The sequence below is a fragment of the Gorilla gorilla genome, chromosome 1 (genome assembly GCF_029281585.2).
Source record: "Gorilla gorilla gorilla isolate KB3781 chromosome 1, NHGRI_mGorGor1-v2.1_pri, whole genome shotgun sequence".
Taxonomy (NCBI): Eukaryota; Metazoa; Chordata; class Mammalia; order Primates; family Hominidae; genus Gorilla; species Gorilla gorilla.
In genome coordinates, this window is record NC_073224.2 from 125,302,437 (window position 1) to 125,325,289 (window position 22,853).

A 22,853-nucleotide genomic window follows, 5' to 3' on the forward strand; every position below is an offset into this window, starting at 1 on the left:
CTACAAGGCTACAGTGACCAAAACAGCATGGTACTTGTACCAAAACAGACATATAGGCCAATGGAACAGAACAGAGGCCTCAGAAATAATACCACACATCCACAACCATCTGATCTTTGACAAACCTGATAAAAACAAAAAATGGGGAAAGGATTCCCTATGTAATAAATGGTGCTGGGAAAACTGGCTAGCCATACACAGAAAGCTGAAACTGGATCCCTTCCTTACACCTTATACAAAAATTAATTCAAGATGGATTAAAGACTTAAATGTTAGACCTAAAACCATAAAAACCCTAGAAGAAAACCTAGGCAGTACCATTCAGGACATAGGCATGGGCAAGGACTTCATGTCTAAAACACCAAAAGCAATGGCAACAAAAGCCAAAATTGACAAATGGGATCTAATTAAATTAAAGAGCTTCTGCAAGGCAAAAGAAACTACCATCAGAGTGAACAGGCAACCTACAGAATGGGAGAAAATTTTTGCAATCTACCCATCTGACAAAGGGCTAATATCCAGAATCTACAAAGAACTTACACAAATTTACAAGAAAAAAAACAAACAAAAACCCCACCAAAAAGTGGGCAGAGGATATGAACAGACACATCTCAAAAGAAGACATCTATGCAGCCAAGAGACACATGAAAAAATGCTCATCATCACTGGTCATCAGAGAAATGCAAATCAAAACCAGAATGAGATACCATCTCATGCCAGTTAGAATGGCAATCATTAAAAAGGCAGGAAACAACAGGTGCTGGAGAGGATGTGGATAAATAGGAACACTTTTACACTATTGGTGGGAGTGTAAATTGGTTCAATCATTGTGGAAGACAGTGTGGCAATTCCTCAAGAATCTAGAACTAGAATTACCATTTGACTCAGCAATCCCATTACTTGGTATATACCCAAAGGATTATAAATCATGCTACTATAAAGAGACATGCACACGTATGTTTATTGCGGCACTATTCACAACAGCAAAGACTGGGAACCAACCCAAATGTCCATCAATGATAGACTGGATTAAGAAAATGTGGCACATATACACCATGGAATACTATGCAGTCATAAAAAAGGATGAGTTCATGAACTTTGCTGGGACATGGATGAAGCTGGAAACCATCATTCTCAGCAAACTATCACAAGGACAGAAAACCAAACACTGCATGTTCTCACTCATAGGTGGGAACTGAACCATGAGATCACTTGGATACAGGGCGGGGAACATCACACACTGGGGCCTGTCAGGGGGTGGGGGGCTGGGGGAGGGATAGCATTAGGAGAAATACCTAATGTAAATACGAGTTGATGGGTGCAACAAACCAACATGGCACATTTATACCTATATATCAAACCTGCACATTGTGCACATGCACCCCAGAACTTAACGTATAATAAAATAAATAAATAAATAACTTATTTCTATGGAATTCTTTCACAAACAAATTGTACATTTTCTGTCTTCTCTCTTTTTAAACAAAGCATTCTTAATTGATTTTAACTTTCCTTGCTTTATATTGTGCTATACTGGTCTCCAAGTTCACTTTTATAGAAAAAAAAACCAAAAAATTAATTTGTATTCAAGATTCAGAGAAGAAATCAAGGAATAAATCAATTTCCTTCAAAGAAGCAAGTAAGTTTTGTTTAATTTCCAGCAAAATGTGTAGCTTATTTAATTCAGCAGTTTTTTAATAATCATCGTGACTTAAAACATATCATTTCTAGATACTCGATGGTTAGAATGGATTATCTGGGAAGTAATCATTGGCAGTAATTCCCAATATACCAGAATACATATGAAAATCTACCTATATTCACCTTATAAAAACGGCCTAAATTTGCCTTCTGAAAAAAAAAATACAGTAAGAGATGCCTACTAATACTATCAGAAGTAGTCAGAGAAAATATAAGACTTAAAAACAGTAATTTAACAATAAGGCATTTTATGGATCCTAAGATGATTTGTGTATGTGCCAATTTAAAAGCCTCCTGTTTTCCACTAGATTAAGGTCAGTGTATCCAAATAGCTCAGCTTTATTACTGAAACACTGCCACTCAATAAACAGATTAAGTTGCTAAGAATAAATTATATATTAATGTTTTACATCTGTCAAGTTTTTAAATACTTTGGTAACTTATTGGTAGCTTATCCCAGGTTTGGTTTTGGTTTTTTTTTACTCACCAACTCAAACTTAAGACTGATTCAACTTTTTAAAATGGAAATATCAACAGTTCTTGTTCTATAGCCAAGATTACTTCTACTTTTACACAAGATCCATCTGGCTGTCTAGAGGACAGAAACAGGGTAGTGAGGAGTTAAGTTCCTTTTTTACATATAGTACTTTTTTACATACAGAATAAAAGGACGCTATCCTATGTTTATCAAAACAGTTACCTATGGCAAAATTTTAGGTGTAGGAGCCAAAACAGAACCAATCACCTATAGCTACTAGGCATCCTCACTGGGCCATGTAACTACTTAGGCAGGGTTAACATAACCTGGGATATCATAATTGTTTATCAACATGACAGTCATTGCTGTGAGATGAGGCCTGGAAGTTTCCTGTATAGTTAACAATCCAGCAAATAATCCAAAATAACAGATGACTATTTGGAACCAAAAGAGAAAAAAAAATCTTTTTTTGGCTACAAGATCTAACACTGCCTAATAAAATAATAATAATAATAAAGCCCCAAAGACTGAGACAATTTAGTATGAAAAATGTATGAGCTCTAGAGCCAGAAAGATACAATGTAACATTATCAAGATCTCCCAAAAAGTTCACATTTTTTGACCATGTATTCACACGTCTAGGACGGTCACAGCCAAAATAATTTAAAATAGTAAAAGAAAAATAAAATTAATTATTATTATGGCTTCTGGGTGGTAAATGGTTAGTAGCAATTTTTTGTCCTGATTCTTTATGGAACTTTTGAATACAGAACTGTGGCAGACCTAGGATTCAAATTTAGGACTAAGAACCAAAATCCAGGCTCTAGACCTTCTTCTAATATAAGAGGCTTCCCAATGCCTCAAAAGAATTGTCACTCAGAAAAGATGAAGCTGACTTATATTTCAGTATATACAAAGAATCTCAAAATGCAGGGTATTCCGTAATGAATTTATTTTGAACAACAAAATACTGTTACAGAGGACTCTGGTAAGAACACAGAGAAAAACAACACATGGAGAAAGACCATCTTCAGGCAAGAGAAGTGGAGCCGCCTGAAGAAATGTGGTGATAAAAGACGAGGCTAGGAACCACTAACATCTTCCTCATACTTTCCAGAATCAGTTACATTAGGCAGAATACGTTTAATGGCGTGACTTGCAGAAAAGTTCCTACAGCCTTGCTTGAAATTCTGTTATTTGGGGTCACACAGGAAGTTAAGAGGAAAATATCCTTGAGTAGGTTTAGCAGTGATAATTCCTCACATCAGTATAGTATAACCTAGTATAGAACAGATTAATCAAATAACTTTCCTGACACCCACCTATTACACAATGGAAAAATGCCAAGTGATAGTGTGTGCCAATAAGAAAGGATGCTGAGACTAGACAGTCAGGAGACAGTGTGCAGACACAGAAAAGTAATACCAAGAAGTAAAAATGAGAATGGGATAGGAGAAAAAAAGTAACAAGGTACCAAATGTTAATTTCACTTTACAATCTTACCTATGTTGAACATGACTCACTGCAGCACTGACCTCCTGGGCCCAGGTGATTCTCTTGCCTCAGCCTCTCATATAGCTGAAACCACAAGTATGCACCACCACACCTGGCTAATTTTTTTATTTTTTGTAGAGACAGGGTCTCACCATGTTGCCCAGGCTAGTCTTGAACTCCTGGACTCAAGCAATCCTCCTGCTTGCCTCCCAAAGTGCTGGGATTAAAGGTGTGAACCACCACACCCAGCCAAAAAGAGAAGATTTTTAAAAGTAAACTTCTAGTTGAAAGATATATCCCAAATAAATTCAAATTGATGTCAATTTTGGTCTCCTCTACCTTTATACTTTTCTAATTCTTACTAACAAGGAACTAAATTCCATTCCATTTCTCTTTTTCCTTGTCAAATTTGGGAGAGTGAACTGGAAAAAAAAAGAAAAAAAAAAAGAACAGATCCTTTTTTAACCCATGTGTGTTCCTCTTGAAACTTTCCACCAAAGAGAAACTCTTCTTCTCAAAGGTATAAAGACGCCTTCCAGTATAGAAAGTGTTTACAGATTAACTTAAATTTGGTAAGATTTTTTCGGCATCAGTAATAAATAGATCAATTTTATCACTACAGTCTGCTGGGTAGGTCTAAATTACTGCACTAAATAGCTATAAAATTAATAATAATATATGGCAAAGTACAGAACTATTTAGGTATCCTGGGGGTGAAAAATACAGAAATAAAAAGTAATAGATTAATCCTAGAAAAATCTCTGAAGGAAATAAATTTAGGACTGGATTTTGAAGATGTGTAACAAATACTTTGGCTGTAACTGAGTATTCATATTAGGTACTAATGGGAAATGAGTTTGGGAAGATATGAGCTGAGAGAGTTGTTGGAGGATATTAAATTTTAGAACAGAGAATGACCACTTCAAGGAAAGAACATAATGCTCTATTGGGTTAATTTCCTCAAAATCCAAATTCTCAGAGCTCAATAGTGAAAATGTTTATTTTACAAGAAAGCATAAAAATAATATCAATATGAGACAATTAGTTTGACTTTTAAAGACAGACAATTAGTTTGACTTTTAAAGACAAACATGTCTCATATTTCTGTACCAACTTAAGTCATTAACTTCCAGGTTGGATACCAACTTAACTGATAACCTAGCTAGTTAATTCCATAGGACAGAAACTAAAACAGCTTATTTTCACTCCTTAGAAAATAAAGTGCTTACACAAAGCAAATGAAAAATCTGTTTGCCCTTCACACTACTAGCTATTGATTCAATTCAGTCATATGCATAAAATTTTAACAAGGAGGCTGAAGTTTTGCCTAGATTGAATAAGCTTCTCTTCCTTTCTGAACTTCAGTTTTTATTATATTTTTAAACAAACATACAGCAAAAAAAGAGAAATTTCAGAAAATAGACACAGAAGTCAAAGGCTGAATTACTTTGAAGTACGGAACTTGAATCATTCTCTTTTATGGTATCTGGGCCTTGCATGGGGCTTAGTGCATAGTAGGTATGCAAGGCACATTTGCTAATTAAAATCCAAATGCCTTGCCAATAAGAGGATTAATGCTTGGAAGAATCCCAAGCTACCTTCCTGAACCAAACATCTGAAAATGTTCCAATTCTACAACATTAGAAGGTACCTTCCAACAAGTCCTAAGTGCCGCGCTAACATTGTAATCCAGTCAAATGCAACTGTAGTACTACATCTTTTGCATTTTTGTCATAGAAATTTGGGTCTAAGATATTTTAGCACATAAACGAGTTCGTGGGAAAACCTGTCCCATTTCCAAATTTCACTTTTATTCTTACAAGCTAAAATATAATCAAATTAGAGTCCTGGACTAATGGTAACCTGCATGCTGATCCTAGATTCACCAGTAACTAGCTATACGACCCTCAGCATATTTTTCTCCAAGGTTTAGTTTTCTCATCTGTAAAATTAGAAAAACTGGGCACTTAAAAGCCTTTCTTGTGGAAATGCATTGCAATTTACATTGAAAGGCATAAAAAAAAAGACAGATTGATGGATGGAGGAATAGGTTAATGTATAATAAAGCAAGTACAGTAAAAAGTTAAGAAAATAATCTTGGTGGTAGATATATCTCCTTCACACAAAAAATCTGATCACTCCACCCAACCTCCTGTCTTTCCTATTCCTGGAAATAGTACCACCACCAGTTACTCAAAGCAAAAACCTAGAGGTTCTCTTGAAGTCCTCTCCCTTCCTTACCTGCAATCAATCAGTTAAGTCTTATTTAGTTCCTCTTTAAAAACATATCTCAAATCTATCCACTTCATTTCACTGCCACTATTCTTATAAGTCCAAGCCATCTTTATTTTCATCCAAACTAAAGGGTTTCCCTTCTTCCACTCTTGCCCTCCTTCCACATCACAAACAATGACTTTTTGACATACATACCAATCATTCTCCAACTTTATACTTTCCAGTGGCATTAAGAATAAATAAAATCCAAACCCCTTACTGTGGCTAACAGACCCCCACTGGTCCCTGTCTACTTCTTCAATCTGATCCCTCTCACTTTCACCCCTCATTTAGTTGGTGCCAGCCATATCAGCCTTTCTATTCCTATATCGAACCAGGTTCTCATATTTGTGTTTTACAATTCTCTCTGAGTAAAAAATTTTCAGAGGGCAGATGCCTGCCTCCCAGTCATTCAACTCACAATGGACATGTCCCCCCCTCAGGGATGCTTTCCCTGGCCACCCAATCTAAATAAACTTCACATTAAAAGTGCTAAGGAAATTCTCATCTGCACTGTAACACATTTTTTCTACCTATCTCCTGTAATCAGAGGAAATTTTTTTTTTTATTTACCTGTTTTTAGAGACAGGGTCTCACTATGTTGCTCAGGCTGGTCTTGAACTCAGGCAGTTCACCTGGTCTCAAATCTCATGAGTAGCTGGGACTATAAGCCTGTGCCACCACACTCAGCCTTTAATACTTTAATATTGGATTAACATGCCTCAATTAGATAATTTTTTATACTTTAATAACAAATTCCAAGAGATTATTTGCTTTTCAAAAATCTATTTTCTTTTTTTTTCATTTATCATCTTATGAAAGAATAGAAAAATCCAATTTGAACCAGTTTTTTTTTCCTTTTTTTTTTTTCTTAGAGATAGGGTCTTGCTCTGTCATCCAGGCTGGAGTACAGTAGCACGATCATAATTTACTGCAGCCTCCAACTCCTGGGCTCATGTGATCCTCCTATCTTAGCCTCCTGAGTAGCTGGAACTACAGGCATGTGCCACCACACCCGGCTAATTTTTTTTTTTTTTTTTCTGTAGACAAAAGGTCTCACTGTGTTGCCCAGGCTGGTCTCAAACTCCTGGGCTCAAGCAATCCTCCCACCTCAGTCTCCCAAAGTGCTGGGATTTACAGATGTGAGCCATCATGTCCGGTCCACCATTTTTTTTTAAGATGATTTTTTTAAAGATGGGGTTTGGTTTACTAAATGCAATCCAGTTCAAATCTCTAAAACAAGGGCACCAAATTAAAAGTAAAATATTATCTATCTTGAGGCCAGGCTTCTGGAATATTTTTAAATCTAGAAACAGAAAAAAACATATATACCGATGTTCTGGGGGTAAAGAGCAGCTCCTGAATATGTAAGCAAAACCAAACACAACAGAAAAGAGAATACCACTCTGGGTTTATACCTAACCCCTCAGACTGAACAACTCACAATGGAGAAGTTAAGAGCACTGCAATCAGCTGACAGGATCTACACAAGGTCAGTTTTTTCTTTGGAAAGCAGAGAAGCATGGGAGAAGCAATCGGAGTACAGAGAAAACAAAACTGCAGAGGGAGCAAATCAAAGGCAGCAGAGAAGTTGAGGTTGTGAGCCACAGACACAGACAGTCCAGATCTACAGTCTGCACCTTAGCAGTACTAAAGGCGTAGGCAGGAGCTACAATAGTAAAGAGACAGATATCACCAATGCCCCAGTATTGTACAAGCAACTACAATAGTCTCCACAATGTTTATACATGAAAAATATTACTGAATTTTTAAAAATGTATTTATAAGTGGCATTCCTCAAGACAGCCTTCAGTCTTTTTTTTTGAGACAGTTTCACTCTGTTGCCCAGGCAGTATGCAGGTACAAGCATGGCTCACTGCAGCCTCGACCTGCCTGGGTTCAAGTGATCCTCCCACTTTAGCCTCCCAAGTAGCTGGGAATACAGGCACACACCACCATGCCCAGTTACCTTTTATTGTATTTTTTTGTAGAGATGGGGTTCTGCCATGTAGCCCAGGCTGGTCTTGAACTCCTGGGCTCAAGCAATCCACTTGCCTTGGCCTCCCAAAGTGATTTCAGGCGTGAGCCACCACATCTGGCCTTTCAATCTTATTCTAGTGTAAAATGTGTTGGGAGAGGGAACTTGGACTAAATACTTACAAGTTACGAATACCCTGCTCTGGAAATTCTCATATATCACACTTCTCCCCGCCTTCTTTAGCTTATTTATCTACATCAGAAAATCTGAACTCAAACTTTTAACATACTGCCTCTTTTTCATGAGAAGATGGCACATAAGCATAAATAAATAAACAAAATTAAAAGTAAATAAAATTCCAGGGTATTCTATTAAAGCTGGCAACACACAGAAATTCGTAATTTCATATAATTCCAAGAGCAAGAAATAAAATGGGCTGAATCTCATGAAAACTAGGCTTGTAGGATGATTCTAGAATGATTCTAGACCTTGGGGTGAAGAGTTTTGTGGCCCTTCCCTCCAGTGCTCTGCTATTAACACCACTCAGTTCTACATCATGCATTAGGTTTTTCTCATCGTTTCACTCATAGTTTCTTCTCCCATAATTTTAGTTTGTACATGGTTTCTCATGGCCTCTCCAACTTTGATTCTCCCTCCCCGCCCCCACAATCAGTGTGATATGTTCAGGAAATGCCAACAACTACCACCATAGTCAACTGTGATAACAGTGAAAAGGGAGCTGGGAAGATACGCACAGTAGCAAACCACTATATAGTGTTTCTACCATACAGATATAGTAGATATAAAGAAATTCAAAAGCATAGATAATTGTAAAATGTGGGCAAATAGGAAATAATTTGTTTTGAGTATTTATTATCTTTGTTTTTATTAAATTATTATGCAACTTAATTCTTAAAAATGGCTGTTTGACAACTCACAAAATTCTTGAAAATTTAACAATTGGTCTTGCAAAAGAATACAGCCAACTCACTTCAAAACCTCTCAGCTGAAGCTCCCACCCTTAATTGGAAATTCTTTCCTTTTTGTCTTAGTTCAAAAGACAATAAGCCCCACTCATCTTTTTAAGCTACAGAAATCACAGGTTGCTGACCAGCCAATAAACTGGCTGCTTTGGGTGAGGTGCTCCCCCCACCTGTGGCTTGCAGGGGAGGTTGACATCAAATGATAACAAACATAGATGTCTCAGCAGCAGTTATGGGAGGTGGGAGAGATACAAGCTAACCTAGGACAAAAAGTTACTACAGATGTTAAAATCCCTTGGCCCTATGATTATTCCAACTACAGGCCATTATGAAAAGAGAAGCTCACAGAAATGACAATGAGTCATCAAGAATGGGCTAAATTGTAATTAATATACTATGTTTAAGAAGATGACTGCCTGGGAAAGGATCAGCTATCACTCAGCGACTTCCTCCTTGTAGTATGCCTTCCTGAAATGCAGAAGTTGGAAAACTAAAAACTGTCTTTTCCAGACTCCTTTATAGCTAGTATTCTGGATGCAAATCTGATTCCGCCATTAAGATGCAGGACACAAGATATGGAAGGCAGAAGTAAAGCAGAGCCCCATTGGCCTGTAGCTTTCAGCAGCTTTCAGCTTGTACACAAGGTCAAGAACATGTCAGTATCCAGTCTCCAGCTTTGAACTAAAACAAAAAAGAGAGCATTTTCAATTAAGGAGTAGAACCGTCAGCTAGGAGGTTTTACAGTGATGCAATGGAGTTGGCTGTACTCTCTTGCAAGGCCAATTATTAAATTTTTATGAATTTCACAAATCAGTTGTCAAACACAGCCACTATTAAGAATTTAGTTGCATAAAATTACAATTAAATTATATTAAAAACATAATTAATCATTTTCTAATTATTTTACAGACAATGGCAAAGGCAGCAGGGACCAGATTCATCATAACAGCATCTAGTCACCAGTTCACTAGCATCAAGGAGAAGCTGTCACAGCAATGGCCAGATCCTACATTCCAGACTTCCAGCAGTTACAATGTTAACAGCAGTGGCTGCCCTGATCACCTGGATCACAGCTACAGTAGCATTTTCTTGCCACTGTTTCAGTAGCAACCTCCTGATTGCCACTTTCCTGACTCAAGCAGAGGTGGCAGCTCCCACTGCGGACTGTTTCAAGGTGTCCTGGAAATCATTCTCAGAGGCTCAGTCTAGAGCCCAGCCCTCCAGCCCTTTCAAAAGATTCCCTAAGCAATTAATTCCCTGCATTATATCCCTTTCCGTTTCCTGCACTGAACCCTGACTGATATTGCAAAGGAGTATGTGGTAAATGGATTGCAGAAAGATTTTTTCATGTCCACATTCATGCTGTTCTTCCACAGACCTACAAAGAGCCCAAGCGAGACTCCATCATTCCCATTAGTCTACCTAACAAACATAGTTTCCCCAGAACTGCCACCTCAATCCCCTTTCTTCAGTTTTGCCTCACAGGGAATACCTTGTCCTCTGCTGTGGCCAGCTTTACGTGGCCTGAGACATCTTCTTGTCCCGCACCCAGCAAGAGCACAATCCCTCTTCTCAGTTATGCCATCACTGCAGCCGAACAAGCTTGAGGACAGTGAGCCAAAGGTATCCTTGACAGTTCATCTCCCACAACTCTGAGTGTCCTCTTGCCCTAAAATTTATCTTCCCCCAATGCATCCCCTAGTCACTCAAGGAAAAAAAATAAAAGCACAGCTGACTCTAAATCAGACTTGTAGCATCAGCCCCACAGAGAGAGCAAGAAACAGTGTTAGCAGTCTACCATATAGCAGGAACTATTCAGAAACATTTTACTGAAAGCATTGTGAAGAATCTCCGATAGGAAAAATGATTTTTCAAAGCTAAAGCTAAAGCAACTAAGCAAAATAAATACTTAACTATTCAGCTATTATACCAGCTAACAATTTTGACTGTGTAAATCTTAATCATAAGTTACACCATTATAAAGGCTTAAAATGCCCTGAAAATCCATGGCATATAATGATTAAAATTCTTTCCTGTGCTGCAGGTTCGGGGATACCACTGCCTCTAACCACATTCATGCACACTGATGGCCTAACAAACTGAGTCTAGCACATTACACTTAGTTCCAAGAGAATGCAGATTTCATAAAGAAACAGAATATGTTTAACAGGTCCTTTTTTCGCCAATTTTCTACACAAATTCTTATGCCAGAAACTAGAACAATGAAAGGAACTAAACAATCTGAGTTCTAGTCTCTGCTCTACCATGCTTATGCTATGACTTCTGCCATTGCTAAGCCTCGAATTGTTTATCCATATACTAAGATTGGATTGCTGTGTTTCCTTCCACTCAAGTGACTGACTTTAGCCCAGAGAGAAAACATAACAGCGCAAACACTTAAAGAATAAGAGGTTCCAACAATCCACAACCTGCTTTACCTGCCTCTTCAAAGGATCCATCTTAGGTGTGCAATACTCGAAGTCTAGAAGGAGAAAGGTCTACTTAAATGCAATGAGTTATTCTTTTACCTAGCTTAGCTAAATTTTATTCAAGCAAAGTGTACTTTTGTGAGAAGGGTCTGCATACTTACAAAAGATCCCTAATTCTAAAGTACGTTCCTTTCTACATTCACCAGAACATTTTCTAGGCTCTCAGTAAATGTGCTAACACCTTCCTGGTGAGTGAATTACAGAGGAAGTAGAAAGGAAACACAAGAACAAAATATTATTTCTAATATGCAATTTTCCCAAGTATATTTATCCTAAAATATGTATCTAATATATTTATCTGGGCTTTTACATATTATAGAGAATATTTTCGGCAATAAAAATATTCTGCTGAAAATATTCTCTTACAAATGTAGCAAGAATACTAACTTTCTGCTTGATTAGCAATTCTTGGAAATAACTACTTTATCATGCAGCTTAGCTGTACAGATTAAACTGCACGGCCACAAACTCTGTTTTGAAACAGAACTAAGCAGTGAAGCCTTTACTGTAAGTACTTGCCCAGTGTTTTACTGCATTTAACACCCACGCAAACAATTGAGAATTGTGCTTTTTCCTTTTACTAGAAAAAGGAAGACAGGTTTTTTGGATATAATGAACTAATATTCTATCCAGAAAGTAAAGAAAGACTCAACGCTGTTTCAGTTCATAATTCTTCCTGTGAGTCTGTGTGAACTTTCACGTGTTAATCTCTCTAACTCAATTTTCTCATGTGTAAAGGAAGATGATAATATCTGACTCATAGAGAATAAAAATATATAAAGTTCTTTATAAGAAAACATGAGTGCTAATATATACATCCTTATAAACCAAATAAGGCAGGTATAAAATGCCCTGACACGGAAGTTATTACTCTAAATGACAGCTAATATGTTGTGGTAAGTCCTCAATATTCCTATTAGAGTAAGGCTGTCTGAACTTAGGGTTGTCACCCAAGGGAGGCTGAAGTGTCATTTCAGTCATCAGCATTACATTGTGAGATTGCTCTAGTTAGCAAATCTAATTCTATTCAAAGGAAATTAAAATTTTCACTAGCATGTGCATTCTAACTTAAACACTGAAATTAGTGAATAGAATTCTTAGCTAAAATTAATAATATTTTGACAAAGTGTTCTGCTGAAAGCTACCAAGTTGGATTGAGATACAATTCTGTGAACAGAGGTAATAAAGATTATATCATTTTACTAGATTTCATGGCTTAATTAATCAATATATGGAATTAATATTGGAGAACTCTAATTATTACAGGCTTTTGAAGTAGAAGCAGTAATTTTCCAAATATGGTCTAAAGTCATCCGAAGGGTGCCCAAACTAATCTAACAATACAAAGTACTTGCTATGATGATTCTTACTGGCAAATCACACCCAATTCCATGAATGTTCATTTTTATGTACAATAAGTGCATTCACCAATAATCTACCAACATTTAATATTCACTAAAGATCCAACTACCAGATGACACTTGGCAAAACTACAAAACTCCTACTGTGCATGGCATATATAAACTCAAAGTTATTACTAAAATTATTATTTTTATGGCACCAAAGCTGAAGACATTGATACAGTAATAGAATATAAAAATAGTATGAAATGTTATTTGGAGCACCCACCCCTCTCTTTCAACTGTCTACCCCTGCTCTGAGTACCTCTGTTCTCCCAGTGGAGGCTATAAAAAACTTTAAAAAGGGGATCAGATTTTATCCTGCAATATCTGCCAAATAACATTTTTGGTAATTAAACAGGTACCACATGACACCATACTTAAGTAATGTTTCAAAACTCTTATATACCCATTTTATATAAGAGTCAGTGAAGTAGTTCCTTTCACATAATTTCCACGAAATCATGGTTAAAAAGTATTATTAGGGAGCCCTCAGAAATACTACAATAATGACATTGTCTCAATTTGTGTCTAAAAAGACCATTGTTTTAAAAGCAAAACACCTTGGAAAGTAATTCGTTTAGAATTTCATTTTCAAAATGGTAGAATAAAATTGTTTTAAAAACATAATTGTTTAACTAGGCTAATAATATTTTTCTCAATGCCAAAGACTGTTAATCTTCCAAAGTATTCCATCTCCCTAAAAATCAACAGCATTGATTTTAGAGAATCTTATTTGATTTTTCAAAGAAAATTAAATAAAAATTACAAGAAATACTTTTAAATTGTGCACATTAAGGTATCAGTATTTCAATTTTTTAAAGAAATAACTTTTAAATAAAAGCAATTTTTTATTTAAATATTTGAGTAAAAGCAGTGCCTAGAAATCAAATCAGTTTTGGTTTACAGCCAATATCTGTTTTTCTAAAAATGATAGTTTTATGACAACTGTGTACTACTGCTGGCCTCCAAGTAAGAGAGATTAAATGTTTTAAAAGAGATCATTTCCTGTAGTATTGATTCCTCGGCATCCCACCCTTTCAGGAACTCCCCCTCCCTTACGTCTTGGGGTTCTGCTACAGTTATTAATCATATTATGCTATTTATACCCAGCTGCAAGGGTAGACATGTCCCCACGCCTGACCAATCATGGCACTTCATTGTCCTCTCCTCTCTCTACAATAATTGGTCCAAGAGATGGGCACAGGGCCAAAGTCCCTGCATGAGATTTGTTATTAGACTCCAAAAAGATGAGAAGCTTTAAGGACCCCGTATGACTTCGGGGTTCAGAGCTACCTTCACTGCTACACTGACAGTCTAGCTGAGAAAAAATCCAACCCAGAAGAAAAGAGAACCAAATAATAATTCTAATGACCAACACTTGAGAACATGAAGTTAGCTGTTACTGATCTATGCCTGGATTTTAATGTATGTAAGTCAATAAATTTCTTCTTAGCCTACATTAATCTCAACAGCGTTTCTGTCACTTGCTACAGAATTCTTACAAATACAGAAACTGATATGTAAATTAAGATTTTTTTCTTTCCTGCTGAGATCTAAGCTATATATCACAAGATACTTGCTGCAAACTAGATAACCATATCCAAAGAGTAATATATCTCTGGAATTACTCCATTAAAGTGAATTTTTAAAAGTTATTTTATTGGAGGAAAAAGCAAAGCCAATTTAGCTTAATTCTATTTAAGTTCAGAAAATGAAGCATTAATAAATACTTGTTTTTTTCCTACCTTGTAGGATATTTTCCTTTCATAAAACTACTTCTGTTAAATGCCATTATGTATAGTAAAATCCCATTTTTCATAGTCATGTGTAATTCCCAATCAGAACAACAATGAGATACAGGCTTGCCTCTCACAAACTCCCCTGAAGCCAGAAAATAATAATTATGTGTTTCAAATTATGTGCAAAAAAAACAGCAAAAGCAAAGAGGCTAAAATGCCAGAAAGTTTTAATTAAGTAGATCGGTTACCGTTCACATTGTATACCCAAGACAATAAAAAGGGAAGCCTCCAAATAGAAAAGATCTTAATTATTAATAAATTTGAAACAAAATTTTTTCCAATTACCACTGCATGATATTTTTTAAAACCAAACCCTAAACTCCAAACAAATTATGGCAAAAAAGTTTAACCCTTCATAACCCATACAGAGTCTCTAAAACAATATCTCTCAGTATGTGTTAATAAAACAAGTACCTAATCACCTATAAGGACAGCGTGTCCTTTCTCAGGTATTTAGATATGTCATAAGTCAAATTATGTTCCTCAAAATGTAATCTATGTTCCCCTGGCCATGTTGGGATGACTGAAATGGGTGGGGGCTGCAGGTAAGTGGGTTGCTCCTGGAAACCACTGCAATGCAGCTGAGTGGCTGCATCAGGATAAATTGCTAGGGTTCAAGGAAGAATGGAGATATAATGATGCCACCCTTCTCACTGGAAGCCAATCGGCTGTGGCTGTAACAAAAGGGAAGGCGGGATTAAGATGAAAATATATTTTTCAATTCCCTTTTTCCTAGGCTAGCAAATTGTGTTTTCCCATAAAACTGGCTAGACTTCCAAAACAACACAAATAGGGCTATTAACCATAAAGAACAGAACTAATGGTACATTAAGCGTTAAATAAAAATATTCATAGTATAACATTATGAGTGGAATGAGGCTGAAGGCAGAAATAGCATTAAGCACCTTAGAGCATTATTTCGAGGAGATAACACATTTAAAAAAAACTTACAGGAGACTATTCATAATGGAACTACCTACACATTTAAACAATTAATATGATCTTCCCTCTATTTTCCAATTATTCTATAATGTGGATTTTGTGCCCTTGTACAAAATAATTTCCAATTATTCTATAATGTGGATTTTGTGCCCTTGTACACAAACACACACAAAATTATTGAGATGGACCACACTGTAAACCTTTCTGTATGGAACGTTTTTGCCCTGTGTTTTTCTCCTCCTCTGCTTCTTACCTACTACTGGAAAGATCCTAATTCCACTCAACCAAAATCTGTCATCTTTCAAAACCCAAACAAGTTCAAAATTATTCACAATTCATTCCTCAACCACTCAAGTCAGAAAGCAAGGGCAGATGGCGTGGATCCTACCAAGATATTAAAAAGAAAAAAAGAAAAGAAATCATTCTTTCACTTCATGTACACATTTAATTTCCATAAATTCACTGTACATACCTAGATGAGGATAATTTCTTAGAATTAAAAGTTTTTTTGTAAAACATATCTTTTTAATGCAAGCAAATTACTTCTTCTGGTATTCGACCAAAAAACTGCAATTGGTTCCAACATGGGTGGAAAAGTGGCATGTAGGACTCATCCTACAAACAGTACAATATAGTATTTTATGCACAATTTAAGGGCTTTTTGAAAAGACAGTTTTGCTTATATTTGATTTCCCTCTTTTTGTGATGACTTGAGAACCCAAATCCTTTCTAAAATGCAGCTCCACTACTTTTTCGAATAGCACACTATGCAGCCAGTTAGTCTCATTTTCACCAAAATTCATACTAAGACCTACCTAAAGAGTTTTAAACACTGGCAGAAAAGTGAAAAAGGCAAAACCCTTACTACAGGTATTCCTTACCAATGAGTCATTAAGCTCCCACTAAACTGCCAGCTTCTTGAAGACACACAATTTCTGACTCATGTTTATATCGCCAGTGCTAGCTCCACGCTGGCACTTGGTGGGTGCACCACTAAGTATCTGCTGAGGGAATGAATGCATGCCAGTAATAGGACTTCTTATTTTTTCTGTATTAAATAAAATATGCATCTTTTCTTGGAAAACATTCTGAATAATAGTTGTTCTTCAAAAACAAAATATTAGCAAGATATTTTGTTAGCAAAATTAGCTAGAAGAGCAATGAATGGCCTCTTTCCCTACAAACATGTCTCATAACACCAGCTTCTAAGTTTCTGAAACTCTTACTTTAGACAATAGTTTTAAATTCAGGGCATTCACTCTATCTACCAAAATGTAGTATTTCAAGAAAATTATTGCTCAAAATTTCAGAAGACAAAAAATAATTTATTAAAGGCGAAACGGTTCTAGTCTTCAATACCAAAACACTTATCTTTTGTCAAATCACACACACACACACACACACACACACACACACACAACCCTGACATTCACAGATTTTGAAATTGGTAAATAATATTGAAGTAATCCATAAAAACAAGATTCTCTTTCAACATACTCCCAAAACACTAAGTCCCCCCAAAAATTACAAAGCACTTAGGGGTTACATAGTAAAGACTCTGTATGAAACTATCACTTGAGAAGATTAGGCACTGACTTCATAAGTCAGACACTTGAATGAATTTAGAAGATTTGTTTTGCCGCCAGTTTACATAAATTAGCAGAAAAAAAATCACAAAAATTTGTCTCTCAAAACAAAAGGTTTTATAAAGTATGTCCCAGGATCTCAGAGGAAAAATAATGTATACGTCCCAGGAACACAGAGTTATGTTACATGAAAATCAGTTTTAGCAATAAACTGAATAAAATTTAAAATCATCTAAAAATCAAATGGCCAAATGTTAAGTATTTGTTTGTACCAGTAAGATAGCAAGAAATTAAAGAATTATTAAAATGCCTCAACCTAGGAAAATAAAGTTTTACAAACTAAATTATAAAAGTCTGGGGGTGAGGGCAGGATCAATAAAGTACCCAAAATGATATACTAGAAAATGATATACGAGAAAAGTTAACAAAAGTATGTGTGTGTGTATATACATATACATATATGCATATAATATATATATACACACACGTATATACATATATACATACTGAGATATTTGGATATAGTACTCTTAGAGAATGATGGAGAGAAAATATTTTTTAAGTACAAAGATGTTAATGATATAATAAAAGTCATCAAATATCATGCAAGCAAATCAGCTTGCAATTGCCAAGGTGTAAGCCCATTACTCATATGAATTGAAGGTGTCAATGAACAGAATCCAAAACCTGAACCCCTGAGTTATTAAGAGCTTTAGGGAAAAAAGAAAAAAAAACTACCAAAATTTGAAATAGGAAATTTTCAACTACAAGGTTTATCAAAATGTAATGCTACTTTCCCTAGCAAAGGGGCTTGGCTTGCTTCTTTTTCTATTGTTTCTAAAATAATCTCTAGGTCTCTAGATTTTCTTGTTTTAAAAAAGGTACGAAGAAATGTATTGTAAGCCTGGGAGGCTAACAATTAACTCTAAATTCTCTTACCTTTCCCATCTTCATATATTACAACCACCTAAACAAAACTCATCAAAAATCCCAAATTTCCCACTTAAAAAAAAAAAAAACAACTAACAAAAAGATTCAAGAGATAAGAAAGGCACAGCATTATTTTTATTTGAATAACATAAATATTTCTTATTTTAAAGCATCCAGTAATGTTTCTTCACCAACAGGAAGTGTATTTCTAGGAATTAGCCCATTTTAACAAAACTCCCTTACAAATTGGATGTCCCAAAGAGTCAGCAGTGAAGACTTTTACCTACCTTTAACATTACCCAGGAACTGTTTCAACTTGGTTTTTATTTAAACAAACTATAACACTGTTTCCTATGATTTCCATCCCTGGATACACTACTTGCTTAGGGTAGTTGAATGTAATGTGTACATATGGCAGTAGACAATGATTTCATGTATTTATTGTACCGATACTTAATCTCTGGAATAAAATACACACAATTTACTGAAACTTACTGAAAGCAAACTGCTGAAATATGAGCTTAAAGGTGTATGAAGAACCATAAAACTCTGCACAATTAGAGTCTGGGGAATTTTAGAACAAAATTCACTACTTGTATATTAATCAGAATAGAAATGGTTTAAGAATATATACTCTGTAGTAAAATCAAAGAAACTAAACCTAGTCATAGTAGTATATCACAAAACAATTTCACCAGAGGTCCAAAGTTCAACTTTACTACTGGGAAAAGACAAAGTTCAAACTCAAATGACAACTTTTCTCTTTGCAGAAAAATAAACAACAGGGTCATAATTAAGAAACAGGTAACTAATTGAGCCAAGCAATAGGTGAAACCAAAGATTCTTCTATAAGCGGGCAAAGTACTGACTACTAAGTACTACACTAACACTAAAACAATAAGAAATTACCTAATTGATTCAGGAAAAGCTTCAGATTAGAAACCGTATTTTAAAGAGTAACTTTCAATTCTCTATTAAAGATTATAACAACAAAAAAAGGGGAAAAAAATCAAAGCTAAAGACAGTAGCTGCCAGAAAGATGTTAAGTCACCTGGCTGATAGTACTGGCTTTGGGAGGGCGACCCTTAGCACCTAAGTGAAAAGAAGGCTAGGAAGAATCAGTGCTACAAAAGCCATGTTCTACAACCCAGCTCATCCTTCTGCCATGGACTTTGTCAGAAGACAATATGAGAACATTTCCGATTAGTATTACATCTTACAAAAATGGTTAAATTTTACTCTTTCACTGTGCTAGTCTCTAAATGTCATGTTATGAATATGGTTTAATAAAAAGCAAATAGTCAAGACAAGAGAGAGCTAAGTACACTTTACAATACCTTATTAAATTGAAAAATCAATTTCTGTCACAAAGTTTAGATAAAAGCAAAAAATAAAACAATGTTTATGGCAAGTTTCTTTTTAAATTCCCTTACTCTATTTTCATCCTTTCCAAAATGAATCACAATAAAGAATCTTTGTCTCTTCTGAAAATAATATTTGTTTTTAATCAAACTCAAAAGTTCTACAGATAACCTCTTCAAATTCTTAATTTCTAGTATTTAAAGTCTTGTGTTTAACCTGCAAAAATCTTGCTATTTTATAACAAATGTTGCTTTTAAGCAAAGCCATTTAAGAAAGCCATTTAATATAATACCTAACATGAGGCTATTAAGAAGCTAAGAATACTATTTTTAAAAGAGATTAAAAATTTTAAATTACAACCTGCTTAGAAACAATATTAATCTCAAATAACACAGACATAATGGTATCTTGAGAAATTACTGACACAAAGTGTCTCTTCAAAAAATAAGTGTAGTATTCAGAACTTTATTACTAATGACTACAAAATGTTCTGTGGCCGTTAATACGCTATTCCCTTTATTTTGGCTAAATCTTTAAAATAGAACAGTGTCTGTGGCTGTCAAGAGGGCAAAACTGTATTACTCTAATAATGTCAACTACATACGGGGGCATTGGATGTTTATTCCACACAGTTAATATTACTAATGCTCTAAATCTTGAATTATTGTTAAATATAATATAGAGGTTGAGAAAAATGTATAACAGGTAGATTAGACTAATGTTACGAAATAGCCATCTCTTCAGTCTTCTAAAAAAGATCACAATAATTTAGAATACACCAGCTTCCATGTCAATATATCAACTTTAAAATTTCTAAAAATAAGTTATATTCTCATCTATGCCCTAACGAATCAAAACAAAACACAAAGAAATGATGCAGATGTTCTCACTATTCACTAACTAATGGGATTTGAACTAAGATTTGGCAGCTAGACTAGTAAATGCTGTCTATATAGCCTTTTGCATATTACAGACAGTGCCTGACTAGCTGAATTACAGCCCCAAAAGTCTTTCCTCTGCCTTTCACACATGGCTGTAAAAGTTAGAGTTAAGAAAAAAATTTACAAATTCTCAAAACTATACAGAAAAAGCTGTTTAAAGTCTGCCAAAGTTTTAAAAAATTAACAACAATAAAAAGAAAACCTCACCACATAAACCCATACACTTAAAATGAATACGATGGAATACGCTATAGAAAGAAAATCTTAATTATGACCTTAGGAGCATGTGAGTCTGTGTGTATACATATCCACAATACACAGACATATGTAAACTGCACCACAAACCATCAAGCCCCATTAAGCTCAAGGACTATTAAAGATATATTAATATTTCCAAAGCGAGCTGCTGAGAAAGAAATGAGAAGGAGATAACATATTAAATTTTTATCCAGAATTTTCTAGCATTTTGCCATCAAGGGATGGACTGCTACCTAGCCCAGGTAACAATTAACTAGCCCGTTATATTTTGATGCACCGTATACTCAGTAGAGCACATTCAGGAAAAACAGTTTGGTTTCTTTTTTTTTTTTTTGAGACGGAGTCTCGCTCTGTCGCCCAGGCTGGAGTGCAGTGGCGCGATCTCGGCTCACTGCAAGCTCCGCCTCCTGGGTTCACGCCATTCTCCTGCCTCAGCCTCCCGAGTAGCTGGGACTACAGGCGCCCGCCACCACGCCCGGCTAATTTTTAGTATTTTTGGTAGAGACGGGGTTTCACCGTGTTAGCCAGGATGGTCTCGATCTCCTGACCTCGTGATCCACCCGCCTCGGCCTCCCAAAGTGCTGGGATTACAGGCGTGAGCCACCGCGCCCGGCCAACAGTTTGGTTTCTAATAATGTTACAATCACAATTCTCTCTCCCACAAACATCTAAGACGACAGAACCACATTCTATCTATGCTGAAACAAAACCAACAATGCTGTCTATAACAAATTCATAGGAACTACTACATACTATCAGATCTCACTGTATGCTGTCTCGGATCAATGCTTTGAAACTGACGAGTATGCCATAAACATAACGTGCTTTGCAGCAATTTTTACTAGCATGAAAGATACGAGGGCAACAGAGGCTCCTTCAACCTACCACTTCAACAAAATTCTGTAAAATCAAAAGCGTTACAGAAGCTTTCACTCCGCTAGGCACCTAGGTCTTCCTTCAAAACCCAGACTCTATTCAACAGCTCCCTGCAAGAACACACCAGTCTGCCACATATCACATATTGTACCGTCATCGGTACTCAGACACCTGAACCACCTGGACTGACAGAGTTAGGCTGTCAGCTCTGAGATGTCTGCTAGAGTGCAAGAAACACTGAAGCAGCTAAGCCCTTCCAGGTACACCAGGTGGTAACCTTGGCACCAAGTGCCTCTATAGTAAAGTCCCTTTTTCCCTGTTAGAAGATGCGTAAGATCGTTCCAAAGAAAATGCTACAATCCTAAGGGCCTTTTTGCACAACACAGAGAGGAAAAGGCTGGCTTTCTCTAGTCAAAAACTCTTGTCTGCGGGGGGAGATGGAGCTACAAATGTAGGAAACCCAGGTTCTAGTCGCAATTCTGTGACAGCTAGCACAGCTAGCAGAGCAACCGCGCCAAGCCAGAGCTCAGTTTTCCCATCGGCAAAATGGGACTCACCAACGCCACCCGTCCCCCTCGTCAACGAGTCAGGCACACCCTAGAGGTCTAAGATTACCCGGGACAATACGCGGTGGGGAGGTGCCGCCGCTCCCAGGACGCCCACCCTGAAGCCCCTCTCCCCAACACCCCGAGACAGATATGCAGGGCCGGCGTACCTGGTTTCACAGTCTTGAGACGGATGGGCTCGCGGAAGTGGCGGATGACAGCCAGGGTGTCCCGGTTGGTGAGCCCGCTGACAGGCGTCCCGTTTACCTCCAGCAGCACATCGCCTGGGCTGGGCACCTTGCCCGAGACGACGCAGCAGGTGCCCCCGCCGGGCTCCTCGCGGAGCCGCCCCAGGTAGGGGAACTCGCCACGCTCCGCGCCACCGCGGATCTCCGCGCCGAAGTCGCCCGGGGGCCCGGCCCAGGACACGGCGCACTCCTGCACCTTGCTGAGCCAGTGCTTCTTCTTCTTCAGCGTCTTCGACATCCCGAACCCCGCTGCACCATGGGGGAGACCCCGCGCGGGCGGCCGGGGCGCCGCTCCGGCCCCGTCTCAGCCCGGGGGCCCTGGGCGGCCCGCGCAGCCCGGTAAGGGGGGCCTCGCCGCTCCGGCCCCCACCCCGCGACCACAGCCCGCTGGGGGCCCGGCCGTTTCCAGACCCGAGACGCCCCTCGGACGCCCCTCCCGGCTGCGCTCCCCGGGGCTGACCGGACTCCGCGAGGGCCACCGCGGGTTAGGCTGAAGAAAGGAAAAGGGAATTGTCCCCAGGAGGTTCCAGAAGGGGCTTCGGGTGGGGTCACTGCCGCCGGCTGGT

The 22,853-nt window shown here is 37.3% G+C and overlaps 1 protein-coding gene across 1 annotated transcript in view; it reads right to left on the reverse strand.

The window, feature by feature from the left end:
- LOC134756439 (membrane-associated guanylate kinase, WW and PDZ domain-containing protein 3-like) overlaps positions 1 to 22,634 on the reverse strand; it is a 125,727-nt gene extending 103,093 nt beyond the window's left edge. Inside the window, exon 1 of the mRNA XM_063698865.1 lies at positions 22,210 to 22,634. Within this exon, the coding sequence (XP_063554935.1) occupies positions 22,210 to 22,525 (316 nt within the window). The 5' untranslated portion in view covers positions 22,526 to 22,634. The remainder of the gene's footprint in view (positions 1 to 22,209) is intronic.
- Positions 22,635 to 22,853: the final 219 nt, after the last annotated feature.